Below are 25900 nucleotides of genomic sequence, written 5' to 3' on the forward strand. Positions count from 1 at the left end.
AAATAAATTAAGTGTATTATTATTAATTATTGTTTTTAAAAGAATAATTAAAGGATAGTATGTATGTATATTTTTATTTTTATATAATATTATTAATTAATTGTAAATGTACTTTCAGATATTCAATTAATCAATAAAATTGTTAAAAACCTAAAACACGATTAATGCACTTTATCTAAAAAAATAAAATACAATTATTATTTCTTGAGATAATAGTTAGCATTGCTTTTTAAGTAAATATTTTGTAAAAGGCAATATTTTTCCAATCTTTTAAATAAATAATAAATTAATAAAAAAAATTCAAAATTTGTCTACTACAAATTTGCAAGGGACTTATATGTCTCCACATGATTACATTTTTGTATCTCTTTAATGTGGGTTTTAATTAACATTGGGGATTTATTGTTAAAGATTTCGACGAAATCACTATGTCTTTGTTGTTTCAAATTTCGATGAATCCACACCACACATTATGTTTTGACCAATAAGTGAGATGATGGGGGGTTGCCTCCATTCGCGGAGAGATGAGAGAGGAAAAAGAAAGAAACAAAAATGGTTTATTAGAAAAGGGACAAAATGCTCAATTTACATGGTTAGTAAAAGATAAAGGAGATCAATGATATTTTAAAAAACACAAGGATCAGTGGATTTTAAAAAACCGGGGGGGGGGGGGGGGGAATTTACCCATAAAAAACGTAAAGTATAAAGATATTAAATACCAAAAATAAACCAAATGAAATGGCCAATCCACTTGAGATTTTAGTGAAATTTACAACACAAACCACGAGATTTTAGTGAAATTTACCCCTAGTAAAACCTCTCCTCGGTGTATAGTAATTGCCACTTTGAGACCTAAATCTCCAAAATGTCAGGCAAAAAGAAACAGAAAATTTTCTCGCCTTCGAGAATGATCTAACTATGTGTCATGTGTTGCCAATCCACTTGACTATCCTATCATCTGATGAATGAGATCAACAACAATAACAACATATCCAGCCGTTAACTCACTATGTGGGGTTGGCTACATGAATTCTAGACTTCTATGTGGGTTATATGCCAACAGATAATTTGTCTAGAATTCATATTTGAATCCGACTAAATGTATGAGATGTGACAGCTTAATTGTGTCACACTAGTCTATCGGACCTTGTATGTATTTACACCTTTAGATTTGGGCATTTGTAAGAAATTTTCAGGTTTCAGCCCGAGAGGTTGCTGATTCAGCAGTAGCATTAGTTCCGATGCATCAGTTCTTCCCTGTCTACAAATCGCTCGAGTAACTCTTTCTCTTGCAAAACCAAACAGTCATCCTCCTTGCCAAACCAGTCATAGCGGTGCTTGGCAATGAAATCGTAGACGGGTTCTCTTAGGGGCTTTGGGACTATAAGTAGAGCGCTCAATGCGGAGTAAGGCAAGGGCAAGTGAGACAATACCTTTAATGCAGCTGCAAAAATTCAATTACTCTGGTCATGATGACAGACTTTAAAGGCCACATAAAACGAAAACAGTATACAGAAAACAAAAGTCAAGGCTACCAAAAGGACAAGCTCATGTTTTCACATTAGGGGAAGAATTTGAATGGATTTTGGTATCTTCTCATGGAACTCATGAGCAGATAACATGTTTCACTAGCCCACATTCACCCTACAGACATTATATATGAGAGTTTTATGATGCAATGTCAACGGCCAGACTGAATTTAGAAGCACCTTTTAGTGATCTCATCATATTTACAGCCACTAGTTGAACCACCTCCACGCAGTATGACAAATAATTCTCTGGCCAAGCTTCAGAGGGGGTGTGCATGGGAGGTCTGCAGGTGTAAGTGTTTTGCATCTGTAGACAAACGTGTATAATATGTGCCCAGTCTCAAAAGGAAGGTGACAAATTGGAGCATGATTAGTTGGTTCATCCAATTCCTTTTAGCTTGCACCCTAAGTGTAAATGTCTATAGCTTGTGTTGGGCCCAGATACAGCATGTAGGAGGACATGTAGAACGAATGTCCAGGCCATTCGTTCAGCATACAGCACTCACGACTTGTAATGGTGGACTGATATGGATCCGTAAGGATATGGCACAAGCAAAAGAAGACTAATGGTCAGAACTACAGTTTTAAAAGACAACATGCAGTTTAACTAGTCACATGGTCACAAAGGATAACGAATGGGGTTTCTGCAACTGGACCCAAACTGCCAAATCAAACTTTGTTGATTCAAAGCTACAGACCAATATCAAAACTGTAAAATTCGATAGAACCATATTAAGGATTAGGGCATCTTTTATATATATATATATATATATATCACAACATGATGTCTTAAGGAGGCAAACTCAGCACTAATTACTAAAGAGTTAGGAAACAAGAAGTTCATACTATCCACAACCAAGAGCTGAAGCTCAGCAATAAACTGCACAAAGATGGAAGTACAACAAAAAGGAGTCCATCCTGAACTGAAAGAAAAATGGAGAGAAAAATAAAATAAAATACTCTCTACACTATCAAATACTCTCCTATTTGTTTTAGGCTATATATAACACCAAAAAAAAAGAAAAAAGAAAAAAGAAGCAATGCCCAAACTGTAAGCAGGCTAGCAGATGGGAATCTGTGCCTCTAAACAAGCAACAACTCCAAGATAGGATGGCATAACCCATTGTGCATGCCTAAAACCCCTAAACCCTAAACCCAAACGCTATAAACAAAGTGCATGCCTCTCTTTGACTAAGAATTGTAGGAAAAGCAGGTCAACTACTACCTGCTTCTGCTTCCTAAGATTGTTAGAAGGATAGTATCCAAGGCAGTTGTCCAAACAAAGACAGCAACTTTGGGAAGAACAAGCATCACAGTACTCCCTTTGTAACAGAGAGCATCACAGAAGAATGAGCACTAAAGTTCCTCCTGTTATGGGAACCATAAAAAAAGCAACTGTCCTCTACTTAACCAATAAAAAAACAATAAATGAGTAAATCTTAAAAGGTTATCATAGTCAATTTCCAAGTACTTAAAACTCAATCCAAAGTGCAGGGACTACATTAGAGCCTCAAACGAACTGGGGACACTCACTAATAGGAATCTCCATCCAAGGCAAGGGAAAACAAGTCAAGGAGTGTCCCCATAGTAACTCTCCCCATACCACTTAGTCTTCCAAAAATCTCTCTCTCTCATGCGATCACCCATCTCTCACCTTGAAATGGATAAAGTTAGCTTACTAATCCCACACGTTCTTGATAACTCTCCACAGCCCAACCCAATAGGGAGAATTGATTCTCCCTCTAGGATAATCCCCCCTAGTGCACCCATACTTATAAGCCACCACTATTCTCCACTGGTAACCATTCTACTCAGTAAACTGCAACACCTTTTGGCAAGGTATGGCTTTGTTAAAGACACTCATTTCTAATGCCTAAGCTAAGGCCCCACCCTGCCAGGAAGACAAAATTAATCCCAACAAGAAGATGGTATTTAAACAAATCACGTAACCCACCCTGTACAAAAGTCTTTTTGAGGCTTCTTGAATCTACAAATAACCACAACAAAACCCAAAACAAAGATAACATAGGGCCCGTCGGTAGAGCTAACGTAGCATGTAGCATGTGTGTAAAAAAAACACAAAAAGAAACCCTTGAAACAATAAGTTTCAAGTACCCTTAAGAGAACAAACTTCAACGACCAAAACTAGACTCTCAACTAGATGCAAAAACCGAAGCTTTTTGTTAGAAAAAACCAAATTGGTTTGCTGGAATTTATTAAATAATAAATCTGATTACAACCCCTAATTTTTAGGTATATTTATAGAGTTTGGTTAATCCATCTAATACTAGTAAATAAAATCCAATTAGAATCCTAATAGAAATAAAACCCTAACAAACATGAAATAGAATTACCATCCTAAACATATGAAGTATTAAAATACTGTTTTGCTACTGTTCCAGGCTGCCTAGTTTGGGTCGGGTCGGCCTTGGGCTGGATCTTGATCAATGACCGCATCATTCATCTCCACTTGAGAAGCATTCATTCTCGAATTATGATTCGGGTATGACAACTTAACATCCAGCAAATATAAAGAAAGATCAGCAATATTAAAGGTTTTGAAAATACCTATATGATTAGGCAAATCCACAATATAAGCATTATCATTGATCTTCTTTGTAATCTTGTAAGAACCATACTTCTTTGAATTGAGCTTGCTTTGCTTTGCTTTCCTGCTAGAATTCGCTCCTTCTTCAAGAATATCATAACTTCATCTCCAACCTCAAATATCTTGTTCTTCCTATGCTTGTCAGCTGTCACCTTGTACTTCTTATTTGCCTTGTGCAACTTTTGCTTGACATCTTCCTGAACCGCTTGAACTTGCTCAGCTAAGTCACTAGCTACAACACTGAAACCTGGTACCTTTGGCAACTTTACCAAATCCAATGCATGATTAGGAACTTTCATGTATACGATGGAAAATGGTGATCTTCTTGTTGAGCTATGCACGATATTGTTACAGGCAAATTCCGCTTAAGCTATGACTAGGTCCCATTATCTTGGCTTGTCTTTGCAAACACTACGAATCAGATTTCCCAAGATACAATTCAACACCTCAATCCGTCCATCAATCTGGGGATGCGCTGTGCTGTTGAAATTCAAAGATGAATCGAACATCCTCCACAAGGTAATCCAAAAATAACTCAAAAACCTTGTATCACAATCCGAAGTAATAGTTGTAGGGACTCCATGTAGTCTAACAACCTCCCTAAAAAATAGTTTGGTTATCGCTACTGCATTTGTTGTCTTCTTGCATGGAAGAAAGTGCGTCATCTTGGAAAACCTTTCAACCACTAGAAGAACAGAATCCATACTTCGTTGGGTTCGCGGTAGACCCAACACGAAGTCCATAGAGAAATCTTCCCAAATAACATTGGAAACAAATAATGGCATGTAGAGACTGACATTAGAAGATTGCCCCTTAGCTGTTTGACATACACAACACCTAACCACAATAATAGAAACATCTCTCCTTGCTCTTGGCCAATAATACCTTCTCATAATAGCTTCAATAGTCTTGTCCTTGCCAAAATGCCTTGCTAAGCTGTCATGTACCGTGGGGAAATAAGGGTAGTATTGCAATTAAATGTAATAGAGAGACTGAATGAATAAGAAAGGAATCTAGGCGGAGTTAGTTAGCTACTGTAAGGAATGGTACAGAATTTGTTGCTGCTATGGCAGCTTGTACATTCCCTATAGGTGTAATCGGTTACAAAACATGAGGAGAGAATCCCAGCTATATATGGATACTCTCTCTCTCCCTCTCGGATTATTGAGAAATATTACCACTCATTCTATTGAATTCTCTCTCATTTCTCTCTGATTTCCCTCTCCCAATTCTGTAAGTCCTTAGTCAAATCCTCAGGACCTGACAATCTGGTATCAAATCATCATTCTTGGGCGTCAATTAATACTCATAAGAATTATAACCATGGCCGACAGGATAAGAATAAAGCAAATGGAGTCTTAGCTATAACAAGTGACAACAGCAATAGCAGAGGTGCAGAATCGAGTGGGAGGTCTCGAACTCTCTATTGGAGCAGGAGTCGATTCCAGAATTGACCAAGCAATGGAACGTTGGAGGCTGGAGAGTCGCGAGCAAAGCACTCCGCTTCGGGAACAGATGATGGAACAAAATGCAAATGATCGCGCAAATGTTCACCCATCAACAAGTGTCATAGCCCAAGGGTATAATTGTAATGGGAGGTATAAGGGTAGATGGGTATATTTGTAAGGGGTAGTATAGTGGCAGAATTGTAATACTTTCTGGTTGCCAATTCAATTGGCGCGCGCTTGGGCAGTTGCCTAACTGCCGCGCCCCACTTGTAAGTCCTATAAATAGAGATAAGCTGAGGATGGGGAACTCATGTGAGGATTATTCCACTAACTTCCTTTCCCTCTCATTCTCATTCACACGTCTCTCGTTCTCTCTACATTCTACTCTTCTCTTTCCCTCCCAAACTCTTCCCGCCTAATCGTCCCTTCCAGAATTCCGGAAGGAACCTCTTCTACAAGGATCGAGCGTGACAACAAGCTCTCTCCCGAGTTTCCTCCGAGAGAAAGAACGGAGCCCGTTTTTCCCCGAGTAGGGGTAGAACCTTGACCGGTGGGAACGTAGGAGTTCGAGTTTGATACGAACACAGTGGGGGAGAATGTAAGGGAAAGGAGGTTGGGAGTTTTGGCTAATTGACACCACCCGAACTACCCCACACCGAAGCTCGAGATTCCATTGTTTGAAGGAGAGAACTCGAGGTGGTGGACGAGAAGATGTGAACGAGTTTTCTCCCTATACCAAATTTCGGAACAACAGAAGGTCACAATGGCTTCTGCCTACCTGAATGATATGGGAGATGCTTGGTATCAAGGGTGGCTCACGGTCAAGGAGGGAAGCCCCTAGGGTGTGTTTGTAGAAAATCTGTGTGTAAGGTTCGGAGATAAAAGCATGAGGGACATAATTGAAGAATTTAACAAACTCAAACAAGAGGGGATGGTCCAGGTCTATCAGCAGAAATTCGAGGAGCTGTCGTTGATGATGGTGCATGACCCTCAGTTATCCGAGAAGTACTACATTTCGAGCTTCATTAGTAGCCTAGGGGATAAGGTGAAACCTATGGTGAAGATAATGCAACCCCACACAGGGAAGCAGGCTGCAGAGAGCACAAGGTTACAGGAGATGATCGTTGATGCAATGACAAAAAAACAGAGGAATCAGGTGAGAGGAGTGATCATAGGAGGTTGGCAGGCTAGAAATAGATTGGCACCAAGAGAAGGTGGGTTCCAAAGTAGAGGTGTTCTGGCCCTGCCTTCCACCAACCCTGTTCCCACCGCAGGAGGTAAACTAATGGAGCAGAGGCGAGTAGCTGGTCTATGCTACAAATGTGGGGATAGGTATTTCGTGGGCCACAAGTGTAAGAGACAACTACTACTGTTGGAAGGAGAAGATGAGGACATTGAGGATAGAGAGGAATTATCAGAAAATGAGAGGGAGGATCAAGGGGAGATTTCATTACATGCCTTGAAGGGGGTGAACAATAGTAAGGTTATCAAGGTAGAAGGAAGGGTAAACAGTCACCTGATCACAGTTCTCATCGATAGTGGGAGTACCCATAGCTTCTTGGGTGAAGCTATGGCAAGAAAGTTAGGCTGCGAAGTCAGTCCTTCCCTTCCCTTATCAGTAACGGTTGCCAACGACAGCAAAGTGATGAGTCAGTCGTCCTGTAAGGACTTATGTTGGGAGATGAATGGAGAAAATTTTTCAACTGATCTGAGGTTGCTAAAGTTGAGAGGCTGTGATGTTGTGTTAGGAGTGGATTGGATGAAGGGAATTAGTCCAGTCAGTTTCGATTTCAATAAAATGGAGGTGACTTTCGAAAAATATGGCAGCAAGAAGGTCCTAATGGGAAATCCAAAGGTGGGAGTGTAAAATCATTTCGGGTAAGAGGTTGCACAGGATGCTAAAGAGCAAGTTATCATAGGTGGCTCAATTATTTTCTATCCATACCATGAAAATTACCCTTGGGGAGTGAGGAGAAGAGCATCATCTGGCAAAGACAGTGGGCAATAACTCTCGTAGTCTATGGCATGTACAGAAATTTGACTCTCTTAACATACTGTTAATTGAATTTAAGGACCTATTCTTCGAGCCAAGTTCCCTACCACCCAAGGACCTATTCTCCCAGACAGAAAATAGAGATAGAAAAACTCATCAAAGATATGTTGCAAAAGTCCATTATTCAACCCAGCCATAACCCCTTTGCATCACCGGTATTGCTTATTAAGAAAAATGATGGGTCATGGAGGTTTTGCGTTAACTACCGTCAACTCAACGCCACGACTATCAAAAACAAGTTTCCCATTTCAATTGTGGAAGATCTCCTTGATGAGCTTAAAAATGCCTCTGTCTTTACCAAATTAGACCTCCGATCAAGCTATCATTAAATCAGAACGCAGCCTGAAGATATCCCTAAAACAGCTTTTAAGACTCATAAAGGGCATTACGAGTTGGCCTAACTAACGCCCCCGCGCAACCTTTCAGGCGTTAATGAACAAAATTTTCGAACCATACTTGCATAAATTCATCCTAGTATTCTTTGATGACATCTTAATTTACAACCCTACCTTTGCACAACACCTAAACCACCTGAAAATTACCTTTGAGGTCCTTAGAATCAATAAGTTGTATGTTAAGGAGTCAAAGTGTACTTTTGTTAGGCAGCAGGTTGAATACCTTGGGCATATCATATCCAGTTCAGGGGTGAGCAATGACCCTAGTAAGATGGTTGCAATGGTGTCCTGGCCAAGGCCGCACAATGTGAAAGGGTTGAGAGGATTGCTAGGATTAACTAGGTACTATCGCCGGTTCGTTAAGCGGTATAGCATAATCAATCGACCCCTTACTAACCTATGGAAGAAAGATGGATTTAAGTGGGATTTTGAGCCTGAGGAAGCTTCTTGCAAACTTAAATAGGCCATGAGCGAAGTACCAACTTTAGGCCTGCCTGATTTTAACAAGCAATTCATCCTAGAAACAAATGCGAGCACTAATGGGATTGGAGCAGTCTTGGTTCAGGAAGGCAGACCCATAGCCTTTCTTAGTCAAGCCCTTGCCCTAAGACACCTCGGGTTGAGCATCTATGAAAAAGAGCTTCTAACAATACTAATGGCAGTAGAAAAGTGGCGCCATTAATCTCAAAGGGGGGAGTTTTGTGATCAAGACGGACCATGAAATCCTCAAATTTTTGCTACAACAGAAGCTGCATACACAATTACAACGGAAAGGTATGACTAAATTAATGGGTTTGAACTATGTGATTCAATATAGGAAGGGTAAGGAAAACCTAGCATCGGACGCTCTCTCCAGATGTCTCGAAGAAGGAAGTGTAGCTACAATCTCAACTATTGTCCTAGATTGGTGCCAAGAGGTGGTTACTAATTATACCTCAAGTGAGAAGACTCGGGAGCTCCTGCAGCAGTTGGTAGTTGATCCCCCATCCAAACTGAGCTACACCCTAACCAATGGGATGATTAAATACCAAGGAAATCTGGTGATTGGGGAAGAGGAAGCATTGAAAAAGAGAATAATAGAGGCACTGCATGCCTCTCCCATCAAGGGACACTCGGGTATCATAAACACATACCATCGGGTCAAACAACTCTTCAGATGGCTAGGATTTGAGAAGGATGTTATGGAATTTGTGATAAGGTGTGACACTTGCAAGCGGTGCAAGCCAGAGAATGTAGCAACATCTGGGCTACTCCAGCCTCTGAATATTCCTGAGGGTCCATGGGAGGATATCTCAATGGACTTTACAGAGGGGCTGCCCAAATCAGAAGGTAGAGACTGCATTATGGTAGTCGTGGACCGCTTCAACAAGTTGGGCATTTTATGGGTCAGATTTATCCATACACTGCCCAAGAGGTGACCAAAATATTCCTAGACCAAGTGGTTAAACTACATGGAACACCTAAGGCTATAGTCTTAGACAGAAACAAAATCTTTACTAGCCTACTGTGGAAAGAATTTATGGGATTACTGGGGGTGAAACTGAAGATGTCAAGTGCATACCACCCTGAATCAGACGAGCAAACCGAAAGGCTTAATCAGTGCTTGGAGATGTATCTCAGGTGTACTTGTTTCCTTCAACCAAAGACATGGCAAAAATGGCTTCCGATGGCTCAATGGCGATACAATTCCAGCCACCATTCAGCCATAAAAATGTCCCCTTTTGAAGCCCTTTATAGTTACAAACCACCCCTTCTACCAACCTTGGTAGATAACTCAACGGTGGCATCGCTCGATGCATACCTACAGCAGAGGCAACAAGCTCTGCAGGGGATTAAGGAGGAGCTAGCTAATTCTCAAAATTGGATGAAACAATTTGCAAACAAGAGAAGGAGTGAAAGAGAATTTCAAGTAGATGACATCGTGTATCTAAAGCTGAAACCGAGACACCTAAGAACCCTACTTCCCCACCCCAGCTCCAAATTGCATCCGAGGTTCTATGTACCCTTTCCAGTTATTGCAAAGGTAGGAACAGTGGTATATCGGTTACAATTACCAGAGGGTTCTAATATACATCCAGTTTTCCATGTTTCACTCCTCAAGAAGGCAGTGGGGGCACAACCAGCAAGCTCCATCCTACCAACTCTTCCCCAGGTTGAAGCCCCTATTCGAGAACCGATAGCTATACTTGACAAAAGAGTGATCTACAGGCAGGGTGCCCCAATTACTCAAAGTTCTCATTAAGTGGTCTGATCAACACTCGGACAGTAATACTATGGGAGTATCTTCCGGACATCTTGAACCAGTTCCCCCGTGTGGCCAGCCTCCTCCATGTTTCTTGTGGACAAGAAAAGTTTTGAAGGGTAGTGTAATTGTCAGGTACCGTGGGGATATAAGGGTAGTATTGCAATTAAATGTAATAGAGGGACTGAATGAATAAGAAAGGAATCTAGGCGGAGTTAGTTAGTTGTTGTAAGGAATGGTACAAAATTTGTTGCTAATGTGGCAACTTGTACATTCCCCATAGGTGTAATCGGTTACAGTACGTGAGGAGAGAATCCCAGCTATATATGGATACTCTCTCTCCCTCTCGGATTATTTAGAAATATTACCACTCATTCTATTGAATTCTCTCTCATTTCTCTCTGATTTTCCTCTCCCAATTTTCTAAGTCCTTAATCAGATCCTCGAGACCTGACATAAGCCACCACCATGCAAATCCCGAATAATTTTCTCACGAAGGATGTGCAAGGGATGCACAACTGATTTCCCTTCATGAGAAACCCATCATGCACATAGAAATCTCTTAACGATTGCTGAGACGTGCATTGTTCCCACACATGTTTGAAATCATTATTTGTCGCATATAATTCTTTCAAGCACTCAAACCCAACAATCTCAACACTACGGGTCTTGATCAAATCCACACGCCTACTCAAAGCATTCGCCACTCGATTATGTTGTCCCAACTTATGCACAATTTTATATGGGAATTTATCAACAAAAGAAGATCATCTAGCATGTATATCACTCCTCAGTTGCCTTTGGCTACAAGTACTTAAGAGCTTGGTGATCCATGTAAAAAACAAACTCTTTGACAATTAAGTAATGTTCCCATGTTTTAAGAGCCCTCACCACTACATAAAACTCCTTATCATAAGTATACCACTTTCTTCTAACTTCACACAACTTCTCACTGAAAAATGCAATTGGTCTCTTCTCTTGAAATAACACAACACCTATACCCACTCCATTCACATCACACTCAACCTCAAAACAATTTGTCAAAACTTGGCAAAGCTAAGACAGGAGCGGTACATAACTTCTTTTTATCAAGACGAAACTCTGCTCTTGTTTTTCACCCCAATAGAATTTTCCTTTCCTTAAACACTCAGTAATTGGAGCCACGATACTACTAGAGTGTTTGATAACTCGCCTATAGAAAGTTGCTAACCCATAGAAACTCCTCACATCACTGACATTTCTAGGGGTAGGCCACTCTCTAATAACTCGCACTCTTTCCTCATCTGCCTTTATGCCCTCTTTGCTTACAACAAAGCCCAAGAACAAGCTCTCACTCATAAAAGTACACTTCTTCAAATTAACATAAAGTTTGTTTTCCCTCAACACCTCCCGAATATGCCCCACATGCTCATCAATAGACTTACTACCTCCAGCCTTGATCCGAGAGCAATCCACTAGAAATCCAATGAACGATCACTACAAGAACTCCCTCTCACATAAGCACTTCAATCATGAGATTACAAAGGCTATTTAATCTAGACTTTTCTCTCATTTTCCAGCGCTCGTTTGCAGTGAATGAATGAATTAATTTTAGTTGACCGACTGCCTCGCCCTAAGCCTTCTATTTATAGAGGTTAGAAGGCAGTAATTACAAGGTTTTTTATTTTATCCTACACAAAGACTAAACTAAGCCAGTAACCCTTATAATAAAACACCTAAGTTAGCCTCTCCCTAACTTAGAATTTCCAGCTACTTCCATTCACTTGAGGGATCTTCTGATCTCTTAATCTTCTAGACAGATTTCTCAATGCTAAACATCAACACTTCAGTAATTTCCTCATCTTCGTTTCTGCCTTCCAGTTGCAACAATTGCCTCTTACACTGATGCTCAGGAATAAACTTTTCTCCACATTTATAACATAATCCAAACTGTCTCCTCTGTTCTACATTGGAAGTTTTTGCTGCATTTGGTTGGTAAGATTCTGAGGAAGTTTGACCTTGGAAAATCTTTGGAAAAGGGTTTGTCTTATTCACTCCAGAATCTAGTTACTGCTAGGCCCAATTCCCTTAAACGGAATTCTATGTTTCCAGAACAGAGCTTCCAGCTGTAATTTTGCCCTTTCTACTGCTTGCTTGATTGTTGCAAGTTGCAGCATTTTAACTGTCAGTCTGAACTCTTCACATAGGCCACTAATGAAACTAGAAACAAAATAGGCTTCAGATAAGGAAGGGTTAGTTATGATCGTTAAAAGACTTTAGCTCCCCAAATTTTGTTTGATATTCAAGCACCAATCCAACCTGCTTCAATTTATTAAATTCCTCTATAACATCGGTCCTATTTTTATCCCCAAATCTTTCACAGAATTCTTCCACAAAATCTTTCCATATGCATTCAACCCTAAGTCTTACCCATCCCTTGATACCAAGCATTACCAATATCATTCAGATAAGCTGAAGCCAAATTGATCTTCTAGAATTATGGTATATTATAAAATTGAAAGAACTTTTAGCATTTTCTTATCCACCACCTCCTTCAGCAGAAAGTCCATTGACAAGCTGATTTGCTGAATTCTAGAAAACATCTGCAAGAACCCATTGAGTCTTTTAGCCAATCCATCCATTGAAGCATCCAACTTGTTCTCCAATGATTGAATGCCTTGGTGATGCTTACTAGATCTTACTTCCACAGCTTCCATTCAAGTTTGTAGACTATTCACCAAGGAATTAACTTGGTTAACCTGTGCCTCCAATTGCTTCATTTTGGTGTTGTCTTCCATCTCCAATCAAGTCAAGCTATCTAATTAGTAATCCAAGAATCAACTGCTCTGATACCACAATTGTCAAGACCTAGTCTGGAATCTAGGATTTTTTAGAATAGAATTGAGGAGGAGGAATGGAAAAAAGAAACGGAGAAAGAACTGAGAGAGAGGGGAGGAAAACAGAGAGAAAATTGAGAGACAAATGAGAAACTAAATTCAATACTTGATTAATTGATTCTCCAAACAGATTGGTTAGCTTTATACCTACCTAACCAACAAATAGTTACAAATCAGTTACAGGTTGTAACTAATCCTCTACAGAAATAATCTGCTATAGCTGACATACAAAATAAACTGCTACACCCTACTGAAACCCTACGAACTTGATAATGATGATGGAGGTTAGAGTGTTAGCTGGTAGGTGGATGGATTGGGTTGCCTTGGGGCCTCTAGTAAGTACTACAGGCAGGATCCTAGTAATGGATAAGTTGGCTTTTGATTTAGTGAAAGTCTCTATGGGTTGGGGGGAGGGGGAGGCACACTTTTCCTGAGTTTATGAGCCACAAGGAGATGGTCATAGGGTTACATTTGAGGTGATTTGTCTTTTTCAAAGACTAATTGGGTAAATTTCCCTATAAGAGATATAGTGATAGCTTCAATGTTACTAGGGTACTGATGGTGACCTCAATGTTAGAGTAGGAAATTCCATCCAAGTCTTTTGGATTTCCTAGCTGGCGGCCCTCTCAAATCCCAACTTTTCACTAGCAAGCAGGGATTTCTAAGGTTCCTTATAATGCATAAGAAGAGGGAGAATTGGTAACACCATTCATCTTGCTGAGTTTTTTGTCTCTGTTATCACATAAGCCTCAGTTTTAATCTTATAGATATCAGATACCTTCAGAACAAAAACTTCAGGATGACCACCATAGTTGCTAAAGATGGATCTTTCATATAAATCATCATAACTAGCAATGCCTAGCTGAATGCCAGCATGTCAACTGTGATCCACACCCCTTGCTACCTTAATCTCTTCCTCTTCCTCAACAAATCTGAGTTATTTCCCATTACAGGAAGCCTCCTTTAAGAAATTACTAGGTGCCCCTTGTTCCAAAGAGCCTGGAAGATTCAAATACATAAGAAGAGGTGGACAACGCAAAGTTTTACAAGTTTACAATAAGGAAATGCTTGTAATGAACCTGGTTCGAAACATAACCCGAGAGAGAGAGAGAGAGCATCCATCTCATCTCTGGTTTTACGAAACTTAAGTCATGGGACTGCAGAGCACAAAGCTGCTAAATACCTACGGTATAACAATTTATGGTTAAAGAAACATAACTCATGCTATCAACCATAAAATTCTTGGCTCTATGAGATGTCTAATCTGCTAGTCCATCGACCAAATAAAATTGGTCTAGCCACACACTGCCCGCATTTTGTTCAGTGAATGTTCATCATATTTTGACAGATTCAACTATCATCAAGAGAGACAATGCCTGAAAGCCATGAGTTGCCATTGATAATACTTCAGTAGGAATAAAAAAAACTGACTTTGAATGTTAATCTAAGCAAATTCCAGTCTAGCGTGTGACAAATTTCCAAATGACCACTCAATCTTTGGATATTTGAAAGCATTTGTAGCAAGTGTTACCAAGGCACCTATTGCATAAAGAAACTCTCTAAGATTTTCTTCATGTTACCTGCTATTGAAATATTTTAACTTGACTAGTAGCTTGCTAGAATTATGCCTCAGTTAAGAACTAACTACTTGCATCTCCAAATCCAACTTCAAAATTTGGTTTAATAAACTACAACTGCAAATCAATGTTTTCCATGTGGCAAAGTTATCAGTCTACTTATAGTTAAATACAGCAGGAACAAAGCAATCAACAATTCTGAAAGTTAAAATCAGAATGGAAAGATGATCATCTATTGACTAATCAAATTAATTCAAAATAACATCAGGCAGTTCCTCTTAATTTTTTTCCTCCATGAATGAGACATGAAGAGGATATTGTAACACCCGGTGTTATTGGTGTTAGAAAGTAAGGAAGGTTGTTTGAAACTTCCGAAAAGTGCCCTTATGATAAGTGGATCTATGAGAATAATGGTGCCCTCGGGGAGGGGCGTTTTGGTAAATTGGGTAGCGAGACCCAATAAAAGCCTAATTGGAAAATTTAAAAATTATTCCCTAGTTGGAATGAGAATTTGTTGGGAATTAATCATATTTGTGCAATTGAATGGAATTGTTAATTCCTAGGGACATTTTGGTAATTTGGAGTATAAATTCCATGAGGGAATTTAATTATGGAAGAGGGAAAGTAATTGTAATTTATTATTATGTGAGAGGAAATTATTTTTCCCTAAATTGGTGAATAAAGGTGGTGGAAAATTGGATGGCTTGGATTTAATGCTTGGAAGACAAGATTTGTGTCTAGAGGTGACACTTGACAAAGTCTTGTTCAAGTAAAATGGTGGAATTAAGAAAATCCAAATGTTGATGGAAATTAGCCATTCATGTAATGATGGTGTTGAAATAAAGAAATTCCAAATGAAAATGATAAATTGTCACCATTAATGGTTGTGAGATTTAAATAAATGGGAAACATGAGTGAAATTAGTCACTCTCTTGTGATGGCTTGAAAGTAGTCAATTAAAATAAATAAAAAAGAAATTCTATTTTTGGGATTTGAAGACTTGATCCAAGGGTGGAAATCTTGTCTTGATGAAACCAAAACTTGGATTTAAGATGAGAAGAGCACATGGATTGTGCTTTCTTGTGTGGCTAAGATCTTGTCTTGGAAAGTGAAAGAGATCCAAGGGTGGATATTAAGCAAGACCTAATGCCATGGATTGTGTTTATTGTGTGGATGAGATTTGCTCTCCTAAAGTAAATCCAAAGGCTAAGATTTAATCTTGAGACTATTAGATATAAAAGGAAATTGGAAGAGGTCTCTTGAAGAAAGTAAGAAAGAGAGAAAGAAGGAAGGGATTCAAGGGAGTAATTGGGAGAAACTTTCCAATGTGAAGGAAAGAAAGGAAGAAAGGTAAGGTTTTTACTTTGATGCAGTATAAATCCTTTTGTTTCTCTTGAATGGTGGCTTAGCTACCTTGTTTTCTTTTAAAGTTTCTTTGAGTAAGAAAGTTGGAGGCAATGAGGTTCTTCGAAGCCAAAGATTGTGGAAGCTTCAAAGAATGAGAAAAGGTAAGGGATGGCCCCATGTGAGGTGGCCTTGCAAGTTGGTAAATATGTTTGATAACATTTTTATATAGCATTTGCATGTAGTGGTTAACACTTGCATAGTGTGAGTTCTAGTGGACCTATGGCCATATGGAGAACTAGAGTTGTGGGAGGAGTAGGTTGATGCCTCAAACCTTGGTGGGTTGTGAGGATGAATGGACCTAGCCTCATTTGCATGCATTTGGCATACATAAATATGATTATGTTCATATTTATATGCATTACACGCTTACTGAGCTTTATGGCTCATGAGATTTTTATCCTTCCCTCGTAGGGTTTTAATATGCAAAGAGGTTGGGAAGGTTGCAAGCTTGAAGCCTTGGAAGATTTAGAATGCTTTGATGTATATTTGTGTTATTTGTTATGGCTTGCAATGTATCAAGCTTGGATGTAGTCTCCTTGGTATATGGTGTTTAATCTCTATTTTTGGAATGTATGATTTTATTTTGAAAGTGAGATATTGGCTCATGGCATGTTGAAGCCTAAGTATTGGTGTAAATCTCATATTTGGTATGGGTTGTTGGAAGCACCAAAGGGGGTAAATAATATGATTTTTGTTAGAAATGTGGGCGATTTTTGGTGAGTATTTATTTAATTTAATTTCTAAAAAATTTGGGTTAGGAAGCCCAAGAAGAAAAAAAAAAAAGAAACAGAGAAAAAGGAGTGAAGGCGGCAGCAGCAGTTGGGGCCAACAAGTTGCCCGCAGGGAGCCTCAATGGGCAGTAAGTGTGCGTGGGCGACAGGCAGGGCGTGCGCAGGCACGCGGATGCGGGCGTGCAGGTGCGCGCTACATGCGCGACCAGCTCGCGAGCGCGCAAGCCCGCGTCCAGCCCGCTCAGCCAGCACACCGCAGGGCCCCGGGCGCTCTAGCAGGCCTCGCTAGTCAATTTTTTTTAAAAAAAAATCGAAAAGTCGGGGATTTTTAGGGCATTTCTTGATTGATCTTGGGCCCCGAAGGAATTTTCAAAATAAAGGGATTTTTCAGGCATTTTTGGAAATAAATGAGAAAATTTGGAAAATTAAAATTTACGAATTTTTCCTCGAAATTGGTAAAATCAATGATGGAGCCTGATGAATATTGGAAAAGATGAAGAAATAATATAATAAAAAAAATGGTGATTGGACAATTTAAATAGAAATTTAATTAACCAAGCATGGTATGGTTAAAACCCAAATTTGTTAGTCGATCCTGGAATGGAGAGAAGGGAAGGACGAAACCTAATTCCCACCTAGGAGGCGTTTCGTATTGAAACATAGTCCGCCCTTTACAAATAACCAGGCATGTGAGTAATTTAGATCATTGTTCACGAGTGGCACTCGTAAGTGAGAGCGGGGCATCACAAATATCATGTAGAAGTCAAGCCACAAATAAATATAAGAGATATAATGGTTTCTATGCATAGAGGCAGGGGCTTACCAGTGGAGCCTTGGTGGTACAGACCCGGGCCTTCAATAAACAAGAAGCGACGACGAACATCCTCTCGATCAACACCACATAATCTCATGTAAGGTTCAGCTACTTTTGACTGAAGACAACAAAACTTGATCTTCCTATATTTGTCTGCTCTAATTACCCACTTCACCCCTGAAAAGGAAAAATTGTAGAATAACACAAAACACCATAATAAACAAAGCATTGTGTGCATCCTACTAATTGCAAAGAATTCACATTGCATGAAATCACGAGGGAAAACAAGTATGAGAAACTAGTTTTATACAATCACAAGAGAAACTAGTATCATTGCTCAAAGCAACAAGGATCCAGATTTGGAAGATAAGGCTAGGATCAATTTAGAAACAATAAGGCTGCATTCTTTTTGTTATTTTCAATCCATTTTTAAGTTTTCAATTTTTCAAAACACTAAAAACGCATTTACGTTGTTGTTTTCAAAACGCATTTTCGAAAACAAGAAAAAAAAAATTGTAATGAAAACCTAAAACAAGTTGTTTTGGATGTTTTCAGGCAAAACACACTGAAAATTCCCAAAACATCCAAAATGCGGAAACCCCCCCTCCACCCCAATCTTGTAGACTCGCATCTCTCCTATCTCTCTCATCTCTTATCTTCTTTCTCCCCTCTTCTCTTCATTTGGTCATCAATCGTCACCGCCAGTGTTGTTAAAGGCCCAAGGCACACTAAGGCGCAAAGGGTTAGGAGCATGAGGCGCGCGGCGCAAGGCGAGGCGCGCGTCTGGCAGGTGCAAGGCGCATGCTAACTAAGAAGAGAGAAAAATATACTTCTTAATTGAATAATAAGTCATAAAATAGATCCTAATCACATATCAACATTTATGTTATCAAAAAATTCAAGAATTCAACATATATTAAATAAATCACAACATAAACATACTTCATGCATACCTGTAAATTTCAGCAAATTAAATCCCACCATATTTCAACAAATCAGAAAAAAGAATCAACATTTAAACACCACAAATAAAAAACAAAATTAGTATTTGACATATATAATTAAAAGCCAACAAAATAGTATTAAAAATGTCATTAAACTTAAGCAAAACCCACCAAAAAATGTTAGTTTTAAGACTTCAAGTCAACAATCAATTTAAAAGGAAAAGTTAAATGATCAACCTTAAACCATTAATAGGTCCTAAATGGCTAAATTTTAATTAGGATTAACTAGATATACATAATAACTAGAAATCATCCTCATCATCAAGATCAAATGTATCCATATTTTCATCATCAGAACTATCATCTCCAATATCTTCTTCTACATCATCTCCCTCTCCATCTTCTTCTTCCTCGTCAAGATCCATTGGAGCATTTGAAGTTGATGCCCTTGTCCCCCTCCCCCTTGTCAAATTTGAAGTTGAAGTCGCTTTTGATCTAGTTGAGTGATTAGCTTCTTCAACACCAGATGCCATAGCAACATCAGCCCATGTCAAATCATGATCTTGATGTACCAGCTCATCATCTGACTCTCCAAATTTATCAATTGCCCCAAGCAACCACTCATTACTTTCATCAACTTCATCTAAAGAAATTGGATCAATTGATTTAGGCAAACTGAAACGACATCTCAAAGCTCTATTCTACTTGACAAATACCAAATCATTGAGACGTTGTTGCTCCAATCGATTTCTCTTTTTGTCATGAAGCTGTCATAATTAAATTAGAATCAGTAAGTTAAAGAAATAAGAAACTATACACCTTTAGTGGTGAATATTAAGAATAAGAAAAAACACCCTTACATGCTCAAAGACACTCCAATTCCTTTCACAATCTGAAGAGCTACAAGTGAGGCTACATATCTTGATGGCAAACTTTTGCAAATTAGGGGTTGCAGTACCAAATTGAGACCACCATTCAACTGGAAAAAAATATACCATAATGACATAATCAGTAATTGAAAATTGCTAGTTGTAGACTAATGATTAGACTTACTTAGATTATTAATTAAAAAACCATATTACTTGGTGCCAATTGATTCCTTCCTCTTATGCATATTTGTTTTCCAAATATCCCTTCAGCATTTTTATATAAGCTTAGCTCTTTAGAAATTTTGTCTTGCACCTCTGTAGTGGGAACCAACCTCTCTATGGTTTGATACAACCCATCAATAATCTCTCGATCTTCTCCAATGCTTGCATTTGAATAAAAAAATTCTGGATTCAAGTAATATCCGGTTGCATGTAGAGAACGATGCAATTGAATATTCCACCTCCCATCAATGATTTCAAATATTTGCTTGTATTTCCTTTCATCATCAAAAGATTTTGCAATGGCTTCTTTTGCCCTATCCATAGCCTCATAAATATAAGGCATAGCAGGCTTATCCTCATTGTCTACCACTCTAAGCACCTTGACAAGTGGCCTTGACACCTTGAGAGCATAAAGAACATTTTTCCAAAATGAATCTTGTAACACTGTTTGAGATGCAAGCTTACCACGTGCTTCTCTTGCAAATTTAGAGTTAGTCCACTCTTCTGAAGTGAACATCTTCCTCAAGTTGGATTTTTGTTTATGAAGTCTTGAAAGGGTGAGGAAAGCCGTGGCAAATCTTGTTTTCCCAGGTCCTAACATCTCTCTCTTTTTTGTGAATATTCTCATCATATTCAACACTTGTGTAGAGCTATACAAGAATCCATTTACTGCACATGCTTTTTGAAAAGTCTTCTTCAATATAGGAAGTTTAAAAATATCTTCTAACATTAGGTCTAAGCAATGGGCAGCACATGATGTCCAATATAAGTGCTTTTGCTTAGCCATTAAGAACTCTCCTATAAGACAAGTTAAAAATCTGTCATTAAACTAACAACATCAACATCATTCAAATGTAAAAGTTAAAAAATAGCAAACTTACCAGCTAAAACATTAGCCGAGGCATTATCAGTCACAACTTGAACCACATTTGCTTCACCTACTTCCTCTACAAACTGGTCAAGTAATTTAAATATTTTAACAGCATCCTTGGCATATGAGGAAGTATCAATGGATCTAATGAACATGCTTCCCTTTGGACAATTTACTAAAAAGTTAAGCAAAGATCTCTCTCTCTTATCCTTCCAACCATCACACATAAGGGACATCCATATTTAGGCCAATCCTCCTTATGACTCTTCATAATTTCATTTGTGCGTACCAACTCCTTCTTAAGATAAGGAACTCTCACCTCATGATAACTAGGAGGTTTCATGCCTGAACCAGCTCGACCAATAGCCTCAATCCTTGGCTTAAAACTTGGATACTTGACTGCATTGAAAGACAAGCCAGCTTCATACATCCATCTAGAAAACCAAACGCAAGCATTCTCCCTCAGTTCTTTATTGACATGGGTCTCCATTGTTGTTTGCTTCCCAGTGCTCACTTTAAGTTTAGGAGGCAAAAGCAAATCCAAAGGCCCTTTCATCCTTTGCTTTTTTTGTTGCATTGTTAAACCTTGACTTGAACTTGAAGACATAGGCCTTTTAACACCTCTTTCAAAAACCACTTCATCATCATCATCATCTCCGAGGGTATCAATGTCGTCAAAATCTGGTATAACATCACTATTGTTCTTCTCTTCTAGCTTTTTTGACATATACTCTCTAATTTCTTCTTTAACATGTGAAGGACATTTTGGACAAACTTTGGCATTCCTATACCCTCCAACAAGGTGTTGTTTAGCTCGGTAAACCCCTCCTTTCGTTATTTTTCCACAAAAATTACATTTTAAACAGTTTATGTCCTTTGGATCTGGCAGTGTGTTATATTTCCATGCTGGATCTTTTCTACCACTGCCAGAGGAGCCACTAGGAGCATTTGAATCAGATGCCATTAGGATTAGGATATCTGCCATAATCATCATAAGCAAGGAGTCATAAATTTGAAAAAACATTGTAAAAAAATTCTGAAAAGAAGCATGGATCAATAAGTGGCTGAATTTCAACCAAGGAAGGGAGGGATTGAAAAAGAATTCTAATTAGCGGTGGGATTTTCTGGAATGGAGATTCAAATACATTGTAAAAAAAATCTGAAAAGAAGCATGGATCAATAAGTGGCTGAATTTCAACCAAGGAAGGGAGGGATTGAAAAAGAATTCTAATTAGCGATGGGATTTTCTGGAATGGAGAACTGATGCAGCCATGTAGGATAACAAGAAGTATTGCAAAAGATTGGAGGAGAAGAGAAAAAAATTCAGGGAGGGGAAAGAAGAAATCCAGGGAAGTAGTAGAGATCAAACTTCTATTCTATTTCTAATCAAGCATAGGATCCGATTAAGGATTAAAACTTCTATTCTATTTCTAAATGTTGCAGTTGCAGCAGTTTTATATGAGTATACTTGAAAATTTTTAAAGACTAAGGCTAAATTATGCCAAAAAATGTTACAAGAAAAACGAATTAAGAAGCAGCAGTAGGCATCAACAAATAAAAATTAAACAAAAAAATAACTGAAGAAGAAAAAGAAGAAGTAGCAGCAGCAGCGTAAAAACGAAGAAGAAGAAGCAGAGGAAGAGAAGAAGAAGAAGAAGAAGTAGCAGCAGCAGCGTAAAAATGAAGAAGAAGAAGCAGAAGAAGAAGAAGAAGCAGGCTAGCAATAGCAGCAACGTAAGAAGAAGAAGAAGAAGAAAAAGGATAACAGGAGAAGAAGGAGCAAGAGGAATGATAGTAGCAATGTAAGAAGCAGCCGTGTAAGAAGAAGAAGAAGGATAGCAGCAAAGCAACGTAAGATTAAGAAGCAGCCGCGTAATAAGAAGAAGAAGAAGCAACAAGGATTGCCGAAGAAGAAGTAGGCTAGCAACTACCAGCAGCGTAAGAAGAAGAAGAAGAAGAAGAAGGGATTGTCGATATGTTACCTTGGCCTAGAGAAGCAGAAGCAGCTCAATCAGAACTGGAGAAGAACTTGAGGAGTTGCAATTACTGTGTTGCGGAGAGAAAATAATGCTGCGTAAGAGAGTTTTGGAGCCTTGGAGGTGTAGTCTCTTGGCCTTCTAGAAATCAAATGAGCTGGAACATCATATTTTTGAGTTTTGTTGACTTTTCAATATTATATTTTATTATTTTCTCTCTTTAAGTTTTAACAGAAATGTTTAGAAAATAAAACATGATTTTTTAGCTGGGCATGTGCGCCTGAGGGAGGCATGCCTGAAGGGCCTAGGCGCGCCTGGCTGGATCTCGCCTCACCTGGACATGGCAAGGCGAGATGGTCGCGCCTTGAGGCGCCTTGCGCCTAGACGCGCCTGTAACAACACTAGTCACCGCCACTGTCGTCGACTGCGACCGCCACTGCTGTCGACCACTCTCGCCACTGGCCGTGCGAGCCACCATTGACCGCCCCCCGTCCTCTCTTGCTAGTTTTGTCTCCTATCTCCTCTCCTCTCTTCCTTCTCTGATCGTCGATGGGCCCTTGGGTATCAGGTGGTTGCCTTTGATCGCCGGAAACCACCAGCCACGATGGCCAATGGCAACTGACAGTGCGTATATAGGCAAGTGAGTCGAACGTTTAAGCTTATATCTAAGAAGATTTAGCCATTGGATCTTGCTGATTTTTGGGTATGTTAGTCGATGGGCCCTTGGGTGTCGAGTGGTTATCTCCGATTGCCAGAAACAACCGGCCACGGTGATCGGTGGCAACTGGCAATGACGTTTTAAGTTTGTGGCCGAAAATTAAATATTAGATTTACGAAAATCCAACTATTAAATCTGACCCATTTTTGTGTATGTAAACTCCCTTGGCTTGGAGTTTCTAATAGTAGGCTTTGATTGTGTGAATCTCCGGCCGGCGATGGAGAAGAGGCAAGGCACCGGAGAAAAAGAAAAGAGAAAAAAAGAAAAGGAAAAGAAAAAAAGAAAAAAAATTATTATTAAAATTTGAAAATAAATTTATATATTTATTTAAAATTTTAAAAATGTAGTATATCTATATTATAATTAAAAATATAAGATAACATATAGTATATTATAAAGTGTATAGTAATTTTTTAATTAAATTTATTATTTTATTTTAATAGTAGAATTTCATTAAGAAGAGTTAATTTTAATATTTAATAATTAAATTTATTAAATAAAATATTATAATGAAAAAAAGAAATAGTTTTTCAAAATTTCAAAATAAACACGTTTTCTAGTTTTCTATTTTAAGAAACAATTTTTCAAAATGACAAAAAAAATATGTTTTCAAAAATCTCAAAACAAACACTCAAAACACAAAATTAAAAATGAATTCAAAACTGAAAGAACACCACCTAAGGCTATGGTACTTCAGAAAAGTAGACCTTTGCAATATTACCCAAGAAATCCCATAACTATGGTTTCACAGTTGAGTAATATATAATTGCATTGCAAACAAATTCCACAAATAGGTCAGAATGTTGTGTCATAGCTTTTATAGTTGACATTATGCAAATCCGTCAATAATATGGCTTTGAAATCTAATTCAACCCATGCAACATCATGAACACATTAATTTTGCTGGTTTTGTTTCCTCTCCAGGAAAACCTGGGTTATAGGCTCTGTCTGGTGTTTGTGAATTGAATATCCAGGAAATGCTTGCTACTATTTTGCGTGCATCACAATTCCTGTTATATAAATTTCAACCTGCCAAATTGGAACTCCCAATCAACCTCAATTAAATACAACTACCTAATGTGGAGTCAAATCATAGATTTTAGTTTTACTAAAATTTACTTTCTCCCCTGTCCATAAAACTCCATTTCCCTGGGATCAAACCTTAGATTTATCTAAAATTTACCAGTTCTCCTGCTTTCAATAACTGGCATGGAGACTCCCTGCTTCAGAGATGAGATGAGCACTATCAATATTGGGAAATTGTCATATACATCAAGTCGTCATATATGCACATTGTCATCTCTCATAATTTCAACAAAGTATGCAATTACCCAGACACGTACAAAAATGCACATGCATCACAAATTTAAGAATGCATAAAGATATGTTCAGATGTGACAATTGAAAGTTTCTCAACGGGCATGATAACCTAACAGGGAAAGCAATTCCAGAAATTTAGACCTATTAAACCGTGTACAAATTACTATATACGAATAAAATGAACTCGTACCTTTGTGGCATAGATGACAGACGCCGTCATAAACAACGACCCCAGGCTGAAGGAGAGAGGAACCGATGGCAGCGGTAGCGGAGACGGCGGCGCCGGCTTCGGGCGACCCGTCTATCAGGAGATCATATCCGGCTGCTACAACATCCGTACCGGGCACCGCCAAAGACGAGGGCGACGATGATGACGATGAGAAAAGGAAAGACCGAAACCGCAGCGGATCAGTTCGTTTTCTGGCGGCTAGCGCGTGAAGAACACCAACGCCTCTCCTGAGCAGCGCCATTGTCTCTCTCTCTCTCCTTCTCTCTCCCCCCTCCGTGTTAGTTCGTTGCTTGGGCTCCAAGCGGAGGGGGGAAAGAAAAGCTTGGCTTTGATGTTGATTTTAGGGCAATTACATTAATACTGGAATTGCATGGGGCAGGGCATAAATTTAAATTTGATTTACAGTAATTATGCAAAAAATAAATTCAAACTTAAAACTTCAAACTGTCCACTATTCCCTACTGACCACTAAGATAATCCTAAGAGACAATATCCAAAAAGTATTTCAATTTAATTTTAGTTTATATTAAAATATTTTAATTTAATTTAATAAATTTATCTCTAATAAATATGAATGATACAATAGTTCATATTAAAGTATTTAATTCACATTAAATATTTATTTAAAAAATAAGATTCATTGAACACAGATTAACACTTTCACATGTGAGTAAATGAGATGCACTCTGTTTGATGAATTTATAGAATGAGATAAGAGTTATAATGTTAAATGGATTAAAAAACATAATATATATGATAAATATAATTTATAAATGACTAAAATTAAAAATATAAAATTTTACTTTGAGCAAACTCTCAAATTTTATATCATCCACCACACAATTAACCACTGCTTATAATTACAAACTTCTACTCAATTTGCTTCAAAACTCATTTTCTTTTGGGTTTCAGTTTTCAATATTCTTTCTTTTATTTCTTTTGGAGATCATCAAAAGATAGCCCATTTGTCTGTCACAATTATAAATCTTAATTTCTTAATTATGATTCAAACTATTGTTTTCTTTTTGCTATGTATGATTCAAATTCAATTTTGGCATATTTAAGTACAAC

The 25900-nt window shown here is 38.4% G+C and overlaps 1 protein-coding gene across 1 annotated transcript; it reads right to left on the reverse strand.

Moving 5' to 3' along the window:
- Window positions 1–751: 751 nt before the first annotated feature.
- Window positions 752–25158, reverse strand: LOC127796317 (uncharacterized). The gene is made up of 3 exons (XM_052328402.1): window positions 24791–25158; window positions 17690–17857; window positions 752–1444 (listed from the first exon to the last, which is right to left on the reverse strand). The coding sequence occupies exons 1-3, from the start codon at window positions 25068–25070 to the stop codon at window positions 1233–1235; spliced, it is 660 nt and encodes a 219-aa protein (XP_052184362.1). The 5' UTR covers window positions 25071–25158; the 3' UTR covers window positions 752–1232.
- Window positions 25159–25900: the final 742 nt, after the last annotated feature.

The sequence above is a fragment of the Diospyros lotus genome, chromosome 3, assembly GCF_014633365.1.
Source record: "Diospyros lotus cultivar Yz01 chromosome 3, ASM1463336v1, whole genome shotgun sequence".
Taxonomy (NCBI): Eukaryota; Viridiplantae; Streptophyta; class Magnoliopsida; order Ericales; family Ebenaceae; genus Diospyros; species Diospyros lotus.

Coding starts and splice junctions, on each gene's coding strand:
- LOC127796317 (XM_052328402.1), bottom strand. CDS start 25,070: ATGGCGCTGCTCAGGAGAGGCGTTGGTGTTCTTCACGCGCTAGCCGCC. Junction 17,858..24,790: donor CTGTCATCTATGCCACAAAG/GTACGAGTTCAT, acceptor TTTCCTTTTCAG/GGGTGAAGTGGGTAATTAGA. Junction 1,445..17,689: donor GTACCACCAAGGCTCCACTG/GTAAGCCCCTGC, acceptor GAATTTTTGCAG/CTGCATTAAAGGTATTGTCT.